Source organism: Ischnura elegans, chromosome 11, assembly GCF_921293095.1.
Source record: "Ischnura elegans chromosome 11, ioIscEleg1.1, whole genome shotgun sequence".
NCBI classification, from domain to species: Eukaryota; Metazoa; Arthropoda; class Insecta; order Odonata; family Coenagrionidae; genus Ischnura; species Ischnura elegans.
This window is the reverse complement of record NC_060256.1, coordinates 41964598-41985115: the sequence shown is the minus strand read 5'-3', so window position 1 is coordinate 41985115 and position 20518 is coordinate 41964598. Positions and strand designations below refer to the sequence as shown.

General features: G+C 39.1%; 2 protein-coding genes across 2 annotated transcripts in view; one reads left to right on the top strand and one right to left on the bottom strand.

The window, feature by feature from the left end:
* LOC124167751 (zinc finger protein 264-like) overlaps nt 1–13962 on the bottom strand; it is a 35641-nt gene extending 21679 nt beyond the window's left edge. Inside the window, exons 1-9 of the mRNA XM_046545762.1 lie at nt 13781–13962; nt 13178–13306; nt 12932–13061; nt 11572–11724; nt 10868–10994; nt 9735–9856; nt 9092–9266; nt 4260–4366; nt 2383–2522 (exon numbers count right to left, since the gene is read on the bottom strand). Of these exons, the coding sequence (XP_046401718.1) occupies nt 2383–2522; nt 4260–4366; nt 9092–9266; nt 9735–9856; nt 10868–10994; nt 11572–11724; nt 12932–13061; nt 13178–13306; nt 13781–13915 (1218 nt within the window). The 5' untranslated portion in view covers nt 13916–13962. The remainder of the gene's footprint in view (nt 1–2382; nt 2523–4259; nt 4367–9091; nt 9267–9734; nt 9857–10867; nt 10995–11571; nt 11725–12931; nt 13062–13177; nt 13307–13780) is intronic.
* A 3808-nt stretch (nt 13963–17770) lies between these two features.
* On the top strand, nt 17771–19060 carry LOC124167765 (mediator of RNA polymerase II transcription subunit 11). The gene is made up of 3 exons (XM_046545779.1): nt 17771–18093; nt 18204–18344; nt 18697–19060. The coding sequence occupies exons 1-3, from the start codon at nt 18018–18020 to the stop codon at nt 18951–18953; spliced, it is 474 nt and encodes a 157-aa protein (XP_046401735.1). The 5' UTR covers nt 17771–18017; the 3' UTR covers nt 18954–19060.
* The last annotated feature ends 1458 nt before the right edge of the window (nt 19061–20518 follow it).

The window sequence follows — 20518 nt, the reverse complement described above, 5'->3', positions numbered from 1 at the left end:
AAAAAAGTAGCCACCGAAACTAATGTTAGTCAATATACAATTCAGCATGCTAGGGAATTCTAAGAATGAAAGGCATCATAGCCATACCAGATCCAAGGAGGAGGAAAAACATAGAACAAACTGCAGTGGACTTAGTTCAGTCATTCTACCAAAATTACGAGTATTCACGCCTTATGCCAGGAATGAATGATAAGGTGAGTGTGTCCAAAAATGTCCACAAGCAAAAGAGGTTACTTTTATGTAACCTAAATGAGCTGTATGCAGCTTTTCAATTTGAATTCCCACATGTAAAAATAGGGTTTTCAAAATTCTGTATGTTGCAACTTAAATGGTGCGTGTTGGCAGGCTCCTCTGTAGCCCATTCTGTGTGTGTCTGTGCTATCCATCAGAATGCATCACTTCTTCTCCATGGATACTCTATAGAGGAGACCTACAACGACCTATTTGACTACTTGGTATGTTCCAAAGATAACAGGGATTGCAAGTTACGGCACTGTTCAGAATGTATGTCTGAAAAACGACTGAAGGAGCATCTGAAAAGTAAATTTGAAGAATGGGACCCTGAAGATGAAGTGACATACAATGGGTGACAACAGATCGGACCCAATAAATTAAGTTAACAGTGACTCTGGATGAATACATCAATAGTCTGGTGAACAATCTGGAAAAACTTCTCCCACATTCCTTCATAAACATCCCAGGCGAGATACCTAAAAGAACTAAAAAATAACCTACAGCCAGATGAAGCCATTGTTTTGCTGGATTTCAGTGAAAACTACCATTATGTAATACAAGATGAGGTTCAGGGTCATCACTGGAATCAGGATGGTTGTTCCCTACATCCAGCGGTAATTTATACTCGTGGACAGCTGAAGAAAGATCTATGTGTGTCAAGTTTGTGTGTATTTTGTGACGATCTAGAACATGATGTAGCTTTCGTATTTGAAACGCAAAAAATAGTCACTCAGTTTTTAAAGGAAAAGTTCCTTGAAGTAAAGGAAGTGCAATATTTCAGTGATAGTTGTGCTGGCCAATATAAGAACTGTAAAAACTTTATAAACCTGTGCCATCATCACCAGGACTTTGACTTGCATGCTTCTTGGTCTTTTTTTCAACTAGTCATGGGAAATCTCCATGTGATGGGATAGGTGGAACAGTTAAGTGCATTCTTACAAGAGAAAGCCTTCAGCGGGATCTGGGTAATACAATGACTTCCATTGAAAAGGTGTTTCAGTTCTGCAAGTACAAAGTGGACAAAATTTCATTTTACGTTTTAAAAAAAGAACAATTATCAATGATTCAGCAACAATTAGAAACTCACTAGTACCTTGTAAAAACAATCCCAGGAACTCGTAGCTACCATTCTTCTATACATTATTGCGACAAAAAAAAATTAGCTTTGATACCACATACAGTTCTGTCCACAATTTCTTGATAAAGCCAAGTTGGGAAGAAATTTTGACAAAAACTTGTACTAATTCTTTTGTGGCCTGCTTGTATGACAATCACTGGTTTTTTGGGCAACTTATGTCAAAGGATGTTGATCCATTAGATATAAAAGTGAAATTCTTTATCATTTTAGTGGCCAAAAGAGAAAGAAGATATTTGCAATGTTCCTGTAAATAATATCATTTGTTATGTGGAAACTTCTACCACAAGAGGCTCAGGACAAATATATTACTTCTCGGAGAAAGACATTGCACGTGTGAACCGACGGCTCTTGGATTTAAAAGGAAAACTTGGAATTACCACTACTGGGAAAAAAATGTAACTCTAGTGTAACTGAAATATTAGCTTTCTCAGAGATAGGCCTCAGTGAAGACCTTGGATACTATCCTATTTAACTACAAACTGATGCACAGATAAAAGTGACTATATATTGTGATTGTTCATTCATAAGTTGTGCAACATTATTGAAGTAAAACACATTCGTGAAGTTTTTTGTCAATACAAAATGGAGAAAGTTGACTTGTATTGACATGCATCCTGTATTTTGATGTGTTTTATTAAGCAACAATTAAGTTATCCCCAGCAATGATGGGTAAGAGCTATGAATTCCTTAAAATATTCTATTTCAAAAATATATTTTTCTTATCGGGAGAAAAACAACCTGCACATAAAAAAATGTATCAAATTATCAAAATCTGAGATGGTGGGCGTGGGACCCTGGTTGAGTTGACATGGAATGACCCAGTGAATACAAAAATTATACAAGGAAAAATTAATAAATCGATTAGAATATCTTTGCTATCAATTGGGGAAGCTCGGGAACTTTTCCTGCAATTCATTCTGCAAGAAAACTTTACATTTCCATTTGACATGCACAGTACAAATTTTGACCAACAATTTTAACACAAAATTTGCACTGCATGTCATACCTACCTCATAACTTTGTCGAGACTGAAACGTCTTCTCACACTGTTCACATGGAAACCTTGCCTCAACATTTTCAGCAGGAGCTGCAGGTGGAGGTGGATCTTCTTCCTCTGGGTCCTTACCCTCTTCTACACCCTCAACAATACCTACAAGATGGAGGACGACAAATTTATTTAATGTAATAGTTTCCCCCAGAAGTGATTCATAAGGTTTCATCTTTCTATAAAATCATTTCAGGCTAGATTTTGTGGAAGTTCGATACATCCGTGATAAAACACAAATGGTAATTTCCTCACTTTCAATTCAAAACTCAACAACCGACCATGGTTTCCACACTTAGATTCATTTTAGATGTTCCTTGAAACCATGTGTTGACCAAGCACTGTGTTGAAACCATGGTCGGTTGTTGAGTTTTGAATTCAAAGTGTGGAAATTACCATTCGTGTTCTTTTATCATGGCTGTTTCATCTTTGGTCCAAGTTGATGTTCAATGGTGAAGCATACAAAGGAGTGCAGCTGTTTGAAAACATTTTCCAGGACGTTACACCAATGAGCAAGACAAAGGCAAATGTCTTCTTCATCATGGATCATCCTTTAATGTCCTTAGACCAAAACTTCCAAAGTATAAACCCTGTATCATTACAGCCCTAGATGTAGTCGTAGGATATTACTGACACCTCACGGTGCTGTTTCGAATTAAATTTAAGATCAACTGCTCTGAATGTAAACTCTTAAATTTGAAATTTACCATAAAATTAACGAGACATTTTAAAATTAATGCAATTCATCTCAATTAAGTTGATAGTGATTCACTCATTTCTAAATATCAGTAGCTCCAAAGGTCAGCCTATTATCCCTAACTCCACCTTTCCCATCCCCCTTAATATTCCATTACCAACTACAGTACACTCCCGATTATCCGGGCTAATGATGGGGAGAGACGGCACGGATAATAGGGAAACACGGATAATCCAAACTTTCACTTACATGTCTCGTAATATTCATAATATACGTAAAACAAACAAAATATTATTATTAAAGCAGTTAGTCTGTTATTTTAGATTGGTTCCCGGACTCATTGAGAGCTTTCTTTGCCAGTTCACGATCTATTTAGCGGCGATAACATGGTTGTACTCGTTTTATTAATGCTCCATATAAGGCCTGATTTCGAAAATCACACATCCTTGGCTGTGTGATCATGGATACAGAAAAGTGGTTTGCGCGAATGCTTCAAAACCACTGCTCGATGTCGGAAACTACACTGCCAGGCACCACGCCACGTAGTCGTGTCTCGCATAATTTGCCCGGGTTGCAACTGCTGCGGGACATGTATCCGTGATCACGGATCGCGGTCGCGCACTGCGAGGCTTGGAAAACAGTGACACGGTACTCCCGTGAATGCAACTAGCGCGTCATCGCTTCCGTTTTAGGAAGGGGAGTCTTACGGAAATGATAAGCCCAGTGTTCCTGGCATTAATGCAGTAATTCCGATGATTTTGCGTCCGATTTTATTTAAAAAAATAAATATCGCTGAAAAAATTGAGCGAGAGTAAAAATCATGCACGGATAATCTGCAACCCGAATAAACCGCAGCCGGATAATCGGGAGTCCGCTGTATTTGCTTTCAAACAACAAAATTCAATGGAATGTGAGTAAAACATGCACAGAAAGCTCAGCATGTGCAGTAAAACAAAGACTATCATAACTATTATGAAAATGCTCCTGAATGGTCTAACTTTTTTCATTGTCAATTTAGCTTTCCCCTCCATTATTTCAAATAATAGGTGCTCCACTACATCTCAACATTGGTGGCTGCACAAAAGTATAGCAGGAAACCAGAAATTCACAAAACATAATAAATATTGTTCAAGCAGATACATTACCTTCACCAGTATGCCCAGATGACTTTTGGTGAAGATCAAGATTTTCCTTGAAGGTGAATCTTTTGTTGCATGTCGCACACTCAAACTTCACACCTTTATGGAAGCTCCTGCAAGAAGATGGTGAAAACATATTTTAAGTCATCAATCAAGTTACTAAAAGCAACTGAAAATGGTGCAATATAAACAACATCCTGAAAACATTGCAAGGTAAAAAACATGCCATGATGATTTTTCCAGATTTTTTAATCTTCCCGATTACAAGAGCTAACAGAATGGCCACGGTGGCGGTGGGGTAAAGTACTCGCCTGCCATTCCGTAGGTCGCGGGTTCGAATCCCGCCTGGGTAGGTAATTCCTAACCAGGGCATGGATGTTTGTGTTGTGCTTTGTTAATGTTGAAAACCCATAGTAAAGGCCAAAAAATGTGCTGTTTACGGGGAAATTGGAAATTTAAAAAAAAATCCTGGCTTTCTAAGTTTTCTGATTAGAGACTTCTTTGACATAATGTGTAACAAATTGTAGTATATTTTCATGCTGAATATAATTTTGCAAAAAAACACCAGCACATTTATAAGATCTCCAGGAAACTCTTGATAATACGAATTTATCAAGACTTAGAAATTGGCACTTAGCAATATGAAATATAGGATTCAGCAATTAAATCTCACAGAATGTTTACTTTTACTTTTCAACCAATATTTGTCTGTTTTAAATGTTATTGATAGTTATCCAAAAGGGTATTCTTCAATAAATGCTTTTGCAGTAGATTTCAAGGCATGAAGTATCGCTTTTGTGTGCACAGTTCACATATTCCATCTCATATGAAGTAATCTACTACAGTAGACTCTCGTTATTACGAAGTTCTTGGGACCGAAAAATCGGAGGTTCGTAATAACGAAGTTCGTAAGAACGTTTCTTTTAGGAATCGTCGAAAGGAATAGTGTATTATAAACGCGATTAAATTACGCGGAAATATATATAAACAGGAAAATGCGTTTCAGTTTTTCAACAGAAGACTGCGCCATGACGCAATCGAGGGTTGATATTTTCCCGAATACATGAACTCCGATATTCAAACTCGATGCGTCCCAAGACCTTGTTCCTAGGTTGATAAAATTACAGTCCGGCCACCGAGAGTTGTCCAATTACAGACAAAATGGTCTAGGTCCGGGGAGGGGGCAAGGCTGCCAGGTATGAAAGGGAAACGCTTACTAAGTGTTCCGTGAAGAAAAGATCCGGAAGGGACGACGAGCGTGAAGGACCTAGAGGAATAATCACTTGTTCTGTGATTCGAAGAATGGGCTTATTTTGGTAGATCAGGCTTATTTCGGTGTTCGTTTATGCATTTGACAACGTTGTATGACTAGGCGAGGGTGTGAGGTGCGTTTGGGGGACAGCGGTTGGCTTTAAACCGTGATGGCGCAGGATTATCCGCCCATCCTATTGTGCCGTAATCGGACAACCCTCGCCAGCCGGACTGTGTGTAATTTATCGCAGAGTAAGGTTATCCTGCGGGATGCAACACTGCATTACACGTATGCGCTTACTCACGCTTGTGGTGAACTGATCTAGCGGGGCCTGCGATGCATTCGGAGCCGAAAAAATATCTCCCCGCGGTGACGAAGAACGGGCGAAACGTTGAGCAGTTCCTAAATTCACACCATTTTCATTGATGAAGATACGTCTCTTTCGGGTAAAACACCGCGTGGGTCCATTGTTCTCGGACGACAGTTTCGCCGGCGTTACAGTCGGCTTCTTCAGGTCAGTGAAGTAATGATGCAGAGAATTGGCCGCCTTATATATCTGTCCGTAGAGGCTAGGTCATCTGTGATTGGCTGTCGCTGCTGTGTCTTTTTCCACGCAAAACTCGTTTCCAGGCATGCGGAAGGGGATAGCCGTCTTCCCTATTGAAATTATCTTGAGTCTTGCTTATTTCGATGGCTTCCCGTATCAGGCGTGGAAAATATCTCCTTTCTTCGGAAATAAGCTTCGCTTCGTCAAAATTGATGTTATGGGTAGGGCCTGTCCATATGTGCTCTGCTATGGCAGAAAGTCGAAATTGTCTGTTTTTAGTTGCCCTTTGATGCTCCATTAGGCGGCACTTGAGGGTTCTGGAGGTCTGGCCTATGTAGCTACTCCCACAGCTGCACTTGACTTCATACACTCCGCTCTTCGACTGCGTAGGAACTCGGTCTTTTACTTTGACGAGAAGGCTTCTGGTCTTGGAGACGCAATTGAACCTTGTGATTACATTGCGTTTGCCGAGAACGCGTGAAATCCTCTCTGTGGTTCCTGCAACATAGGGGATCATAGCGAAAGCGGCAGGTTTCGATTTTTCTTCTGCAGGTTGGTCACCGGTCTTTAAAAGGGCCATATTCGCTTTCCTTTCTTCCCTCCGGATGATATCTCGGTGGTAGGTATCCATTTTTCTCCATTACTTTCCTCAGGTGTTTTTTCTCCTTATCTAGGGAATTGTCGTCACAAATAGTTAGGGCTCGGTGGAATAGGGTCCTGATTACAGAGCTCTTCTGCAGTGGATGGTGGTGTGAAGAATATTGTAGGTACCGCTCCGTGTGGGTCTTTTTCCTGTAGACCTCATGGCCTAGTCTCCCGTCGGTCTTCTTCTTCACGAGGACGTCTAAGAATGGTAGGCATTTGTCTTTTTCTATCTCCATCGTAAACTTGATGGAGTCGTCTTGCTGGTTTAAATGCTGTAGGAATAGATACAGCTCTTTCTCTCCGTGCTGCCAAATGACGAAAGTGTCGTCTACGTATCTTAGGAAGAGTTTAGGTACGACCCTATAGGTACTCAGCGCCTGCTCCTCGAACTTTTCCATATAAAGGTTGGCGATGACGGGCGAGAGAGGAGATCCCATGGCCGCACCTTTCTTTTGTTCATAAAATTTCCCATTCCAAAGGAAATATGAGTTCTTTAAACAAAACTCCACCATCTTCGGGATGTCGTGTGCGGTAATCCTTCCGATACGAGTGCTCGCACAGCCTGCACCGCCTTTTCCACTGGTATGCTTGTAAAAAGGAAAAAGACCGGTGACCAACCTGCAGAAGAAAAATCGAAACCTGCCGCTTTCGCTATGATCCCCTATGTTGCAGGAACCACAGAGAGGATTTCACGCGTTCTCGGCAAACGCAATGTAATCACAAGGTTCAATTGCGTCTCCAAGACCAGAAGCCTACTCGTCAAAGTAAAAGACCGAGTTCCTACGCAGTCGAAGAGCGGAGTGTATGAAGTCAAGTGCAGCTGTGGGAGTAGCTACATAGGCCAGACCTCCAGAACCCTCAAGTGCCGCCTAATGGAGCATCAAAGGGCAACTAAAAACAGACAATTTCGACTTTCTGCCATAGCAGAGCACATATGGACAGGCCCTACCCATAACATCAATTTTGACGAAGCGAAGCTTATTTCCGAAGAAAGGAGATATTTTCCACGCCTGATACGGGAAGCCATCGAAATAAGCAAGACTCAAGATAATTTCAATAGGGAAGACGGCTATCCCCTTCCGCATGCCTGGAAACGAGTTTTGCGTGGAAAAAGACACAGCAGCGACAGCCAATCACAGATGACCTAGCCTCTACGGACAGATATATAAGGCGGCCAATTCTCTGCATCATTACTTCACTGACCTGAAGAAGCCGACTGTAACGCCGGCGAAACTGTCGTCCGAGAACAATGGACCCACGCGGTGTTTTACCCGAAAGAGACGTATCTTCATACTCATCGACCCGCGGAAGCCTGCATAAGGCATTTTCATTGATACCTTATTCAGATCATGATAACAGTGAGAGTTTCCCAGCGCCACACCGCGTAGTATCGGCCAAATCGAAAGGCGCCAAATTTGAAATTTGAAAATTTTGAATGCTCGTATCTCTGAAAATTCGTAAATCGAATGTGCATATGAAGAGGTCTGACTGTACATCCTATTTACGAACGGTTATGAGTAGGGCACCCTGACTACACAGGAATGAAGCTAGTTATAAGATGTTGCGTGTAAACTGAATAAAGAACCATAATTGACGCTCTTAGGCACAGTAAACGAGAATAACTTAAACGTGGCGCAATTATTGAAACTTAAGTGTAGTGAATATCCACCTAAATACCGTGACTTGTGCGTGCAACTTCGTAATAAAGTTCATATTGTAACCGCCGGGACCGGGACAAAGGTTCGTAATTTCGTAAAAACGAAAATTTCGTAATAACGTTTCTTTTACTATAGCTTGGATAGGCCTTTTCGACGGGACCAACGGCTTGCTTCGTAATAACGAGAACTTCGTAACAACGTTGTTCGTATTAACGAGAGTCTACTGTATCTCTGCATCTTCGCAGTTCCCAATAATGCTGTTCCAAATAAACCATACATTGTCCAATGTTGTACAATAAATGTATTTTCAGAACCCATTGCCAAGTACAAAATGTTAAAACCTAAAAGTTTCATTCATTAATGCAAGATATGGTTAAAAAATACACAAAACCAACTCCCATCATAAGCATATAATTATTAGTGGTTTTGTGAGTTCTTTACCCTTGCTCATTAAAAAAATACCACTTCCTAAGGATCGCGGTCTAGGTTGGTAATTTCAAAACATTTTGTATTTGTAACTTCATATTTTAAAATGCGCTGAGCATTTAGTATGGGTTTTTCATTAGGACTTACAGTTTCCCTACATTGTACCCTGGTTTGTGAGATCAAAAAGTATACTTTTTTCTCAAATCTCTAAAAAAAACCCTATTTCAAAATCATTCGGGCACCGTAGGTGCCACATTAAATAAAGATTATTGACTAAACTCAACATAATTGGCTACAAGACATGTCTTACCTATGCACAAAATATCGCCCTTTGTGTTGGAATCCCTTTCCACAGATGTCACACTGGAAGCGCACTTTCCTCCTCCTCCTCTGTGGCCTCCCTCGACCCTTCCCTCGACTCACAATGATCAGCTCACCAAGGTCTTGACCTTCTTGGGTCTCTAGATGTCCTATTATCTCTCCATCTATTGCAAAGTAAAAATTAACGTTAAGTCACTAATCAGTGTACACCGCAGAGTAAAACAATAAACATGACCCATTCACTATGAAAAATCAACAGGAAAGCACAAGGGGTAAAGGAAAAAGGAATGGAATGCCACAAACACTCTGACCCAATGGTCCACATTAGTGGGAAGAAGTAGATGGCAATACAAATAAACATGTCCAATTTTAAACATAATTTGTACACTATCAAAACTATTTCAATTACCCAGGTTATTTTTTAAATTCATTTTATACATCATGAATATCACCTTCATTGGGTAAAAATATGAAAATGATACGATAAAATTAATATGACATAAAATACAATACAATAAATATGATAAGAATAAATTATACAAATATTGTCACTTACCCCTAATCAAATGCCCAAATAATAGTACAAACACAAAAACAAGAAATCCAAGCCACTTTGCCACACACTTTCATACCTTCTTGGCTCTCCTGCTCAGCAACATTGACTTTCTCCTCAACTTCCACCTCGTCTTCATCAATCACACCCTCTTCCTTGAATATTCGCTCCAATTCTTTGCCTTGAACAGCTTCTTTGAACCTAAAAGCAAGAAAAACCGGGGGTTTGAAATAACAAACTTCGTAAGAACATTTCTTTCATACCTTGCCAAAATTCCTAGTCTCTTCATTCTCCTGTACATATATTCATGCTTCGGAATAACTTCAGAGTCATGTGTATGACATACTCGATTAAGTTATGAACAAATACAGTAAATCCTCAACATACAAACAAGATGTGTTCCAAGAACTTGTATGTAAGTTGATAAACCTACAAGGTATCGAAAAGTGTGGTTATCCTGCATAATTCAACACTGAATTACAATTTTGCATTTACTCACGACTATGACAAACTGATTTAGCTGCATGTGGGACCTGACTAGAGCTGAAAGAAATTCGGTCAGCAGGAAGTGAGGATGGGCCGAACGATGAACAGTTCCCGACTTGACAACGGATTAACTGATACTTTGTTCTGACTGTGCCCTAAGTGCGATTTCCTCTACACCACACTGCATCACATCAGCCAACTCCATTGGCGCAAAAATTTGAAATTTCGGGTTGCTTGAATTTTTCGAAATCTCTGAAAGTCGAACGTTCATCGAAAGAGGACTTATCATACAGCCAATACGATCTGAAATGAGTGCGTCTACATGATTCCACAGGAATGAAGCTTATAGTATGATGTTACGCGGATACTGAAGTATCTCCTACTCAAGAAAGAACCATAATTGACGTTCTGGGGCACAGTGCACGATGAGAATTTCCAGTTAGTGCAATGATTGTGATGTAGCATAATGTATATCCACCTAAATTCCGTTACTTGCCCATAGAACTTCATAATAAAGTTCACTTATAACTGCCAGGACCAATACTGAGGTTTGTAATTTCGTAATAACAAAAATTTCATAATAATGTTTCTTTTACTATGGACTGGATTAGTCTTTTCGTCAGGACCTACGATTTACTTCATAAAAACAAGAACTTCATACTAACATTGTTCTTATTAAAGAGAGTCTACATTAGCAAGGAAAACATCAAAAGAAAGAGCTCTCACCTCTGAGGTACTTTGCGACGCCGGCGCCTCCTGCCATCAGCATCCTCTTCCATTTCTTCTTCAGCCTGTGCTGGAGAATCTGGATTCCCATCACCACCATTTCCCTCTCCCCCCTCCTCACCTTCTCCTATTAATAATAGAAACCTATGATAATGACACAATCACCCTAAGGAGGCACAAATAAAGAGGTAACACATAATATTCCAGATATAACAGTAGCAAGAAGTATGCTCCTTGATTTACATGAAGGCATTTTTTTGCATTCTCATCACTGCTTGCAATTTTTGAATGAGGTAGTAAGCTCAGACTACCACCCAAAATTGTGAAAAATCACAAATAATGTCTGAAGTACTAAAAATTGAGTAATATAAGAAAAAGTATGAAGCAATGAACATTTTTATTTGTAAAAATCGAGGAGCCCTATGTATATTGGTGACCAAGACTGGTATTTCCTGTTTTGCGACACACAGGAAAATTTTCACTGATATTTCATGTCAGAGACAGTATATGTACTTCATTCACAACTAAAAATGGTTTAGTGACACATTTCTTGGTTCCATTGCCATTTTTGGTTTTGGTTCTAGTTTTGGTTTCTCATTTGAGCACTCAAATCACTCAAATGTTAAAGGCATAAGTTCTCTTTGCCAGTTCAAAGGATGGTCTGTAATCTTCATTTGTTGGCTAAGAGAGCAGTTACTACTCACCTTGGGCTGCAGTTTCCTTGGCAAGGATTTCTTCTGGTGGTGGTTTCGGTTTTGGTGGTCTTCCACGCTTCCTGCGTGGGCGTTCTAACCCTTCCATTTTGAGGGCCAATTCATGCTCAGACACAAACATACCACCACCATCATCTCCTGGAACTAAGAATGAGACAAAATCCCTGAATTACACAATTTTATCACTTAAGTTTACTCAATGAGTAAAAATATTTAACATTTTCAACTAATGAAAATAATCACAGAAATGGCTGCCCATGAACATTAACTTGGGTAAAAATATTATTTTAATTGTTGAATATGTAACAAGGGGGCAATGAGAAACAACAAGTAACAATAAATTCTTTGAGTATAAACCTGTAACTTACGTCAATTAAGTCATTATGAATTATAAAATAAATTGGATAAATTACTTAAAATGGTCTTTAAGTGAATCATATTCATAATTTAAAGGCAATGATAACTTCTGCCAAACATTTCGCAGGAGTAAAGTGGTAATGCGTACAAATCATAGACATAATAAGACCACATAAATTCGACTCCAGCATTTGAAATATGTAATTGATTGTCCTGGAAAATCACCAATCAATCAATATTTGGAACTTTCCCTAAACACGTTAATTGCAAATGGATTCATTGAAGATTCAAACATGAATTCAGTTGCATTCCTTGCAAGTTAATTAGTAAAATTGTGATTTTTCCATCGCCATCAGTATGCCAATCACTGTCAAACTGGCCTTCAGCAAAGCATTATTTCAAGTCATTAAGTTATCTCACTCATTTGACCGACACTACCATTTTAACCAAACAGCATTAACCATTATAGGGATCCCTTTCTTGTCTAACTATACATATCATCTCACACAGTTAAGTCGATGAAAGTGACCACCATGCAACTTGATTCATTACCCAAGGTAGCAGTATATATTGGGTAAGAATTATTTCAAGTGCATTCTTTAACACCCTGTACAGTAGTCACTAAAAGAGAAACAGTTCAGTTGTTGACCTCCCATTATAGAAGCTATTTTATCCTTAGAAGAACTCCTTATAATGGGGAGCCAGTCTCCTGAGTGAAATACTTGAAGCCAATTTTCATTTAAGAAATTGATGTCATGAACTTAACAGGGGGACTTACTCATAGCAATGTCCTTGATTAAACCTAACCTCACATGCGAATTGTGAGTAAACTGGTGAGAGATAACAACACAAACTTAAGTAATTGATGTCCTAAATGACAGTAAATAAAAGCCATGTATAGATTCTACAAAAATTCAAAAATTATACTATTGCTTGAGAAGTGATCCTCATCGCACAAAAATCTGAAAGAACCTTACTGAGTTGAAGCACTTACTTTGTATGAATATTTGTGCGGTAGAACTGTCAAGTTCACTGAGGGCCTGCTCCCCAAGTGTTAGCTGAAGCTCACTCCTCACCTTTTCAATTCTCTGCCTTTCTTTTTCAGCCCTTCTTTCCCTTTCCACCTAGTAAGTAACAAATACATGAATTTACAAGTCATTTCAGAGTATTTAAATTCGACTACTAACACGGCCTTCAATAGACCTATTGACAAGTCGCATATTAATACCAAAGCACTTGCCTGGAATTTCCATAGCTCCCTAATTTTCTTCTGCCCCTCCACAAGCAGTTCGAAGAACTGCACCGTAGCCTGCAGCTGAATATTACAACCGGGGCAGATCGTCCTGGGTAGCTTGCCATCGTCTTGAATCTTACGAAAACATGAAAACAGAACGGATGGAAAACTAATACTCAAGTAGTAAAAAGAACACAAGTAAGAATCATAACATAAATTACCAAATTTATAACTATTCACTAAAGAAAAAATACTTTATTTTTATACTCGCATTTTAAACGCGTTATTACAACAAAAATCGACAGGTAAATTTACTGAAAACTTTCGCAAGAATTTGGCTTAAACTTGATTATTTTTCTCAATTTAACAACTAAACTTCGTAATTCAACAAGTTATTGTTGAGGTCGAGGAAAAGAGGTAGAAAGCGTAATAATACCCTATATTTAATTTAAGTCCTAATAACATTTAACATCAATTGCAGAAGCATATATGATTCATGTGGTAACACTCAGACGAAATTCGTGCAACTATAATCAGTAGACCCCCCATTTTGTTAGGAAAGGAAGTCAAATTATCAACTCTATTCGCACAATTATTTACTTGCCATACCTTTAGAGGTAAATATCGGTTCACTAAAGAACTTAAATCTGGCTCTAAATCATCTGCGTTATAAAGTAATACACCACTAGGATTATCTTCAGCACATAAACGGCAAAAACTTGAATCGTATAAATATTCGCCCATAATGGCGGCGGCGTTCACCTACCACGCCGATAATTCTCCACCAATAGAATCGCTTGTATCAAAAGGTGGATCACAACAGCGGGCCCTTCCTCATTGGCCAAAACCGCCTCGATAGAGGATACGAAAAAATTGACCTACGAATTTCCTGGTGGCGGCGGTTTATTGGAAGTGGAGGCAAAAACGTTCACAATTACTATTAATATTTTGCCTTCTATTTGCCATTTATAAGTGAATTAATTTGAGAATGATAGATAAACTATGCATTTAAATGCATTATTTCACTCGAATTCGAAATGTAGATCAATTTTTAATTCATATGGTAACCCCACAGCTTCATTAAATTTACTGGCAGCCACACTTCAACATTTTGCCCAGTTTTTCTCAACAAATTCTTGAATGTATTTCGTAAAAAATCAAAAATTTGCGTTACTTCTTCGTCAAAAATGGCTCATATTGCACATATCTTGCTTTCATTTTATAATCTATTGTAAAAATTTAAAATATGGTCTACTAACATATCCTAACTGATATTTGAGATGATTTATATCGCATACTAATTATTTTTACTTTCGTATACAATGCAGTATTAATGAAGTTTTGAATGACAAAGTCACTTGCGGGCATCATGCCAAAAACCAGTAGTTGGGAGAGTCTTACTGAACTGATAGCAATTATAGCTCCAACTGGAATAACAATTGTTATTCCAGTTGGAGCTATAATTGCTATCAGTTCCCAAGGTTAACCAAGGTCCATGGCTCATTAAATTAACAAGGAATCAAAACATAGTTCTAGCTATGAAATATCACTCCTAGGAGGCTGGTGGCAACATCCAATGAAATCATTCTTTTTAAGGATTGTAAGGTTCTTCACCCAACAATTATAATGAGATGTCATGCATTTAATCATATGATATGAAACTTTTAGAGGGACATCTCGCAATAATCTTTTTCTTTGGAGGGAGGGATCAAGGGATGATGAAACCATACATAAGGTCTTGGCAGTTAGCACCAACTCCAAGCAATACTCCTTCACATCTGGGCATAATAAATACAATGGGAACTAAAGAAAAATACTTATATCAGGGCAGTGGTGTTACTATATGGAATATGCTTTCGGGGGTGAACGGAGAGACCAGGGAGGGCAACCCCCACCCCCAGGCAACGGGGGGTCCAACTGGACCCCAGGAAAATGTTTGAAAAATGACATGCTTAGATCTATTTTGAATTACATTTTATATCATTTTGGCTCTTAAAACTTAGGTTTCACTCCTAATTCCATGGTAAATCATCACAACAGAGAAAGCAGTATATTCTAAAATTTGCTATGCAATTTTTTATTTCTCTTAGGCTTTTGGGGGGGGGGGGGAGGATTTATCCCCATCATCTCCCAGCAGTTGCACCACTGCCAGGGTTCTGTTCAGGTACCTAGGTCCACCCTGAGGGGAACTTATGAGGTTTACCTAGGGGAGCCTGAGATATGTAACGATACCTCCATTGCAAACGCTCAACAATCGCCCACCAAATCAAATCCGCTCACTTAGATAGCCATTACAGTACTAGATGAGCAAATTTGATTCAGAGGGCGATTGCTGAGCATTTATGCATTGGAAGTATTGGTAATCGAGACTTCTAAAACACAATCCTGGGATAGCCAAGCAGTGGTGCGGATACAGATGGGGGATGCAGGGGCGTGCCTCCCCCCCCTTTGCGGGTCCGCCCATATTGCCAAACATTGCAGAACCATAATTATAACTGTTTTATATCATTACATGGCATTGCCTTGCATATGTGTGCAATAAATTTAACTAAAATTTTCTTAAACTCTGCATGTAACTGGATTATTTTTTATTAGGATAAAAGTAAAGGTAACTCAAGATATCTTTTGTGCCCCATTGAGGCCATGCACACGATCGGAAGACTCAGAAGTGGATATTAGCTATGTACGGAGGCGAAGAAAGGGCTCCGGCAGAGCACGTCAATTGGCATGCTCCATATCTCGGCTTGGAAGGGACCATGTCAATTGACATGCTTCGCACTGAATGTGTTAAAGACATTGCAAAGAAGGACTTATTCATACCATTCCATAAGGATGACTCAATGCCTTCGCAGCTAAACTGACGAGGCCAATGATGGAGATGTCTGTTAAAATCACCTGCATGACTCTAATATTTATCATCCAATAATTCAAGCTGATGGAGGAGAAAGAAACACAAAGACGCCTAAAGCATCCAGTAGCGTGATGAGAATTTTGAAATGAGGGGGTGGGGCTATCAGAGATTTGGGGGCCCTTCGGGGGTGTGTGGAAAACACCCCAGGACAAAGTGGGATCTGGGGATTTCCGATGTTGACAATATGTGATTTTTAGGACTCCAAAATAGTAATTTTGTAATAGCATTCATTAAAATAAAGTATTTTTATTACTTGAGGCCATCTTACTTAAGTACAAGAGTACTTTAAAAGAGGCACCTATAGGTGCCGCTTTTAAAGACTCAAGGGGTGTTTGTAACCTGGAAAACCCCCTCTGAGCAGTATGCGCCAATCAAGGTATCCTCCAACATCTTGCTCCAGGCAGGGGCGCAGCTTGGAATTAAGGCTAGGGGGGGTTTTAGGGTAACTAGTACTTACGGGTGAGGGGGTATTGCATACCCAACAGATTAAGCAGGAGCTGAGAAAATCCTCCTCCAGAAAAAAATTAAGAATAATGGTTCAAAATGGCGAGTTTTACGGCTTTCTAAGGGATATTTGATAAATCCTAACACTATTCTATAAGTAATACTGATCCAAATAAGAAAAATTGATTAAACTTAAAAATTTCTCTGAGCTCTGGGGGGGGGGGGGGGGGAGGTCATCCCCCAAAACCCCCCCTCGCAGCACCACTGGCTCCAGGAGTACTACCAGGTTGCCCTGTGGTAAATAGAGTCATTTTACAATGTTTCCGCTCTAATGCATAATGCTGCAGGTCGCGCTTCTGATAGAATAAGGTAGCAAATCATGGTGATGCGAAACCATTTACAGCAGAGTCCCTAATACCCGGCTGGGTATATCCGTGTATGATTTTTCACTCTCGCTCAATATTTTCCGGATCTTGATAAAAAATTAATACGAACACACAAACACCGGAATTACTGCATTAATGCTAAGATACACCAGGCTCGAGCTTACCATAATCACTTATGCAGCCCAAGTTTCATTTGAAGTGCACACTGCAGTAAACAAATCACGCAAGAGACTTGATACCCTATACAGGGTACCTACTTAGTTTTTGATTCCATGAACTCTTATACCAGCTACTGGGATGTGAGGTGCAGAAGGGGGCTATATCCACCACCGACACCATATACTGAATTCATGCGAATAGGGGACGTACTCATAGTTTGACAAATATTCAACCTAGACTCAAAAACGGACTTCAAGCTTAACCCGCCTTAACATTCAAAGACGCATTTATAAAATTTTCCTTCCATCGAATATCTTTCGGCGGCTTTTCGAATAGGGATATTAGATGGAAGAAAGACGCGATTACGCATCACACCTTAAATTATTGTTTGTTTAATTCAGTACAGCAGTCCCCGCATACAGAGCTTCGATTTTGAAAATATTAATGAAATATATACACTAATTTTTGTTGTTAGAAAGAACGTTTTCCGATCAATCGGTAAACAATAAAGTGGGTTAGAAATTAGAACCCGCAAATAATATACGTCAATGAGACTCCATAAACTTCACATCGAGGGAAAATACTTGAATTCATGCGAATAGGGGACGTACTTATAGTTTGACAAAACTCCAACACGTACAACAAGCCCGCCTTAAAAAAACGCGTTATGAATCTCTTTTGCTAATAAATGAAAGTCGCCGTCCGTGTTTCGAGGGGAGAGATTTGTTTACAACACGGAAAACGTCAGGATTTGTCTTCGTGCCTAAAGTTTTAAGTCCTCGGTCCTCGTTCAGTGCACCGTATGAAGATTGGTTAATCACTGTTCTTCAAATTCACATCACAGTGCTACTAAGGGTTGGCTGATAGTGTTGTGAATTAGATTATTACTCTTCGTCGTTGATAGTTCCAGTAACCCAGACGGCTTTAGCGACCTACTAGAGGGAAAATGACGGCGCCAATGGAGAGAATTCAAACATTAGACCTTATAGAGAAAGATATTATAAATTGCTTAATGAGTGCCGGTGTGTATAACACAGATGTGATGTTTATTAAAATTATTTATTAGTATTCCAACACCTAAGAAAAGTAATTCTCGACTGAGCCAAGCTAATATTTGCGACTTTCATTATAGGCCAGGCTCTCATGGAATTAAGTAAAGAAAAATCCAGCCAGAAACATGCTGAGGGCCAGACCGATACTTTTCTGAAAACTTTAGCTCATGTAGAGTCTAAGTTAACGGAGCAGATTAATTATCTAACACAGGTGTCGACAGGTATGTAAATGCAAATTCAGGTTTAATTTCATATTGATACAGGAATATTGTTACAGTATCTACGTCATTATGGAGAGAGTATATGTCTTTTATAATGCTACTTTTGCTTTGAGTAAATTTTGGGACTGGATAGCTTGATTTACGTATCCAGTTTGACATAAATATTCTTGTTATATAAAATAAGTAATTTTGAATCACTTCATTGATACCATTAGCATTGGAATTTCTTTATGCTATCCTCTTGCAATCGTGTGACTCTTTCGTATGTATAACCCTTGATTGTTCACACTCCACCTTTGTTGGTGAAGGGTGTTATTATCTTCTTGGTAAAGGATTATTTTTTTTTCTTAAGGCCAACCTCATGAGGGATCTGGTTATGCATCGCAGAAGGTTTTGCAAATGGCATGGCATCGTTTGGAGCATGCCAGGTCCAGGGTAAATGAATTGGAGCGGATTAAGAATAAGCATCTTCAAGGAAGGACGTATGTGTTACGTCAGCAGCAGGCTGCCCTCACTGGTGGTGGAGCATGCCCACAGACTCAATCCGCCAACACTAACATGCAGTCACAAGTGGGTCAACCTCAGGGCATGTCAGGTACAACTGGGTAAATTGTGGAAAAAGGTTATGAGTGAAATTCCAATGAATTTTTTATTTATGTATTCTTCCTTATCAAATGTTTCACTGTATGTACTGGTTAATAAATTTTTAAAGAAAATCATGAAATATTTTGTTGTGAAAATCGTGTTAAGTTTTTGGGATAGTATTTTATTTTAACATGGGATAACAGTTTTGTATTTTTGATAGTGCTTAAATTTGTGGATTATGTAAAATTTGAACCAAGGGAAGACATTGCTTGGTTTCTCATATGTGATAGTATGTTGGGAGACTTTGAATGAACCTTAATATTGATCGTAAATATTGCAGAGTGTATGCACTTTGTGATTAGCCCTCTAAGTGTCGCCTTCTTGGAGTAGCACTGGTGAGTAGTGCCTAAGGCAGCGGTTCCCAAAGTGGGGGTCGCGACCCCCAAGGGGGTCGTAGGCCGTTCGGAAAGGGGTCGCGAGATAATAATAATATGGCGAACAACGTACTTAAACTTGGACGACCATTTTTAGGGGGTCGCGGCAAAAAAGAATGAGCTAAAATGGGTCGCGGAAAGAAAAAGTTTGGGAACCGCTGGCCTAAGGTATTTAAATGAAATATTTCATCTCTGAGTAAAAATTTCTGTTGTGTCATTTTTTGGTGAATCTACATGCTGTTTTTTTAAATTTCATTCTCAGTATAATCAATCTTGAGTTTTCATTAAAGAGTTTAGTTGCTGCATAATTATTAATTTGAACAATGAATCACCTGAAAGGCTTTGGGTGATTACAAAAAGCTACTATATCAGCCTGCAGTGTACAAAAAGCTAACTATATTAGCCTGCAGTGTACAAAAAGCGACTATATCAGCCTACAACAGTACAAGGGTTAAAGTTTGAGTGTGGGAAGGCATTTGGGATCTAATGACCTGGTTACATTCGATACATTGTACAAATGCATGAACAGAAAATTGAACGTGGCCTAATTTGGTTTTTGCAATCGCACATGTTCCAGTCTACCAAAATTTTTTGTGCTTTTAGACATTAGGGGGCATTCATTAAGTACTTGAGGCGTATATTAGGGGGAAGGGGTCAAGCTTTCACTTACTCTCACGCAGGGGAGGGTCCTGGCAAACATCAGGTAATTTTTTATCGCAAGAAACAGTGTAAAATGTGATTCTAGATTACGATCTCAGTAATCTTAAATACCAGTCTTAATTAACCATAAGTAAAAAATAATTAAACAAAACTTTTTTAAAAATCCAACCCAATGAAGCATACATTGACATATTTACAATGAAAATACACAGTTTGAACAATCACACGTGAGATGAGAGGGAGGGGGAGAGGGTTGAGCCAAATCTCACAATATTTCACCAAGGGGGGATCTAAAAATTACCAAAATCACCTCACGTAAATAATGGACGCCCCTTTAACTCACATTATGTAATCTTTCATGCAATCAGGCCTAGAGACTGGAAGGTAGGTTTAAATAAGCTGCAAGGGAGGGAAATTAGTACTACATGCATGTTTAACTGAGTTCAGATATCCCTTTATTGAAATGATTTTTGCTATAACACAACTTCATCTCAA

Coding starts and splice junctions, on each gene's coding strand:
- LOC124167765 (XM_046545779.1), top strand. CDS start 18,018: ATGACGGCGCCAATGGAGAGAATTCAAACATTAGACCTTATAGAGAAA. Junction 18,094..18,203: donor AAATTGCTTAATGAGTGCCG/GTGTGTATAACA, acceptor CTTTCATTATAG/GCCAGGCTCTCATGGAATTA. Junction 18,345..18,696: donor TCTAACACAGGTGTCGACAG/GTATGTAAATGC, acceptor TTTTTTCTTAAG/GCCAACCTCATGAGGGATCT.